This window comes from Chaetura pelagica, unplaced genomic scaffold, assembly GCF_000747805.2.
Source record: "Chaetura pelagica isolate M959 unplaced genomic scaffold, ChaPel_1.0 scaffold12, whole genome shotgun sequence".
Classification (NCBI taxonomy): Eukaryota; Metazoa; Chordata; class Aves; order Apodiformes; family Apodidae; genus Chaetura; species Chaetura pelagica.
In genome coordinates, this window is record NW_009952801.1 from 1,335,755 (window position 1) to 1,338,663 (window position 2,909).

The window sequence follows — 2,909 nt, forward strand, 5'->3', positions numbered from 1 at the left end:
CGGCTTTAGGCAAAATTCCTGCTAACACCTGAGGAGTGAAAGTTTCCAGGCGAGCGGGTCGCATTCCGCTCGGGGGCCGTCTGATTTATGTATTTTTTTTTTGCAGGGAGCCTCTTATTTGTACGTATTCATCCGGAGGGGCACGGCGGGGGGAGGCAGGGGGAGAAAAGCATTGTTAAAAGTCTCGGACTGGTGATTCACTGACCACCGAACAGGCGACGCGAAGTCAATTAGCTGGGTAAAACCTGGATGGCCCTGGAACCAGGCATCCCCCTCACGGAGCAGGCGCTGCACTGCATTTTACATTTTTTAATATATATTACGATATTTTTTTATTTATTGATTTTTCCCCCGCGGGAAAGGCAGGGTGCCCACTGCACCCGGGCAGTTGTTTTTCCTGCCGGTAGCTGCCAAGCAGCAGCGTGAATTCAAGGAGCCGGAGCCTGCGCGTACGCGGTGGTGCCGGACCGGCGTCGGGGCAGGCTGCTGGATTTGGAGGAGCCGTGGCAGCCGAAACGTTACATAGCTAAGGAGGGTGTTGTTTCAGCTGTGTTGTTTTGCTTGCAGATCAGCAAAAAACCACAGTGATTGAAAACGGTGAAATCAGATTCAATGGAAAAGGGAAAAAGATTCGGAAGCCTCGAACCATTTACTCAAGCCTACAACTCCAGGCTTTAAATCATCGCTTTCAGCAGACTCAGTACCTGGCACTTCCAGAGAGAGCTGAACTGGCAGCTTCATTAGGACTGACCCAGACACAGGTAATTGCTGGGAATCCCAAATCATTGAAATCCTGCGCGAGCAATAAAGGCCAAGCACGGTACGATGCTCCCTAGGCTTTTTGGCCTCTGTATGGGAAAGGCAGAGAAGGTAACCCACACGTTTCCCCACCTATGTGTGACAGGACTGACCTAACGCACGACAGAGACCCCTCTGCCGCAGGAACTGAAAGCTCCCTTCCCTCAGCCGTCTGGCGAGCAAACGCTCCCTTTCGATGCCACACAAAACATTTTGAAATTGCCTGTATATTCGGATAATTCCAGCACCGAGGTGCAGTTGCCCAGCTATGAAAAGCAGAACAAAGCGAAGGCAAGGAATTGCAGGGCCTGAGATAGAGCTTAAAGCAAAGGAAAGCTGCCTCATAGCAACCTATAGGTAGAGAGGAAGCAGGAACACGTTAGGAAATACCTGTAAAATCAATAGTTAATTCATCCTGGATGACTAATGCAAATGCAGTGGTTACCCTTGGGCAAAATGTACGAAAGGTGATAATAGATCTGAAGATCAAAGACAGCCGTGTACAAAATTATAGCAGGTTAAGCCATAGTTAAGTATGGTTGGAATAGCTGTGCCATTCTGCTAATTTAAGCTTGAAAGACACGAGGCATTACAGGCTTCCCAGGCTGGGGTTTGCGGAGAAGTGCATGGATAGATGGGATCAATTCGGGTAAAATGTAATCATGTGAATTTATGAGCTTAACAAATAACTTCAGGATTTTATCATTGTCATTGGTAATAGTCGCTTCCAGCCAGAGATTTTTGAATACTCAGTAAACATTAATCATGGGAATAGACCTGATGGTTTTACAAATGGGATTTTAGTGTCCTTAGCATGCATGCTGTCTTGCTGTCTCTCCTTTGCATTCTCTCTCGCACACATGGATTTAACGGCCCGATCCTGAGCATGCAGCTAGACAAACACCCCTGCTTATGCCCTAACATTACCTCTGCAAAGTCTGCAAGGTCAAAGACACATATGGGAGTTGTTTTATTTGTTTGTTTGATTTTAAGAGATATGCGTGCATATATGCCTTATATATGTCTCTCATGCCTGTAACAATTCTGATCTGTCAGAGCGGGCCCGATCCTTGCACAACTCATAGAGTGCAGGCTCCCTCCCTGGGACTTCTCCTTAATTAGGAGCAGGATGAGACCCAAAGCAATCTTGATAGCCAATTACTCTCTGAGAAAAGAGAATTTTCCTTTCTTTAAAAACAGCTTTTAAAATAAAGCCACAATCCTGGATCCATTGTGTCTCCTCTCCCTTCACATCAGCAGGGACCGCTTCATCGTGCATATTTTTGGATGCACGGTTTCCCTGTGAGATGCCCTTTGTCTATTGGCTCCTGTCTCCTGGCATAAAATCATATGATTGCCCGTGTTTGACAACAGTTTGCCCAAATGATCAAATGACCTCCAAAATTCTGAATGAGGCATTTAAAGCAGGAGAGCTCAGAGCATATATTCTGTTCCAGCTCGATCAATCTGGCCTGCCCAGGGAAAGTAACATTCCAGGTAAAATCCTGCATCCCTCTCCATTTCCTGCTCCACTCTACCTCTCCTCTCCAGCTGCATCCAGAGCCAGAAAGCAGCAGTAGCTACCCCTCCCCTCTTTCGCCAGCCCAACTCCACAACGAACTAGCATGGGCTCTCCAGAGCAAGCCCACGGCCCACGGTGCCTTCCCTGCGTGCCCTGGGTGCTAATTTCTGCTGCGTTTTTGTTTACAGGTGAAGATCTGGTTTCAGAACAAGCGCTCCAAATTCAAGAAGCTGCTGAAGCAGGGCAGCAACCCCCACGAGAGCGACCCTCTGCCCGGCTCTGCCGCCCTCTCCCCTCGCTCTCCAGCTCTGCCTCCAGTCTGGGACGTTTCAGCTTCTGCCAAGGGAGTCAATATGCCTCCCAACAGCTACATGCCTGGCTATTCTCACTGGTATTCTTCTCCACATCAAGACACAATGCAGAGACCACAAATGATGTGAATTGTCCAAGAGAAATAATCTCCCAAGAACGCCTCGTCTCGACATGGCAAAAAGTTCCCCTGCTTTGCCAAGCCGTGCCAGCTAACAGGCTCTGTGTGAACTTGTAGATGCTGCAGAGAGACAGTGGCTTTTTTTTTTTTTTTTTTTTT

General features: G+C 48.0%; 1 protein-coding gene across 1 annotated transcript in view; it reads left to right on the forward strand.

Moving 5' to 3' along the window:
* Positions 1–2,760, forward strand: part of DLX6 (distal-less homeobox 6) — an 11,666-nt gene extending 8,906 nt beyond the window's left edge. Inside the window, exons 3-4 of the mRNA XM_009994972.1 lie at positions 568–761; positions 2,509–2,760. Of these exons, the coding sequence (XP_009993274.1) occupies positions 568–761; positions 2,509–2,760 (446 nt within the window). The remainder of the gene's footprint in view (positions 1–567; positions 762–2,508) is intronic.
* The last annotated feature ends 149 nt before the right edge of the window (positions 2,761–2,909 follow it).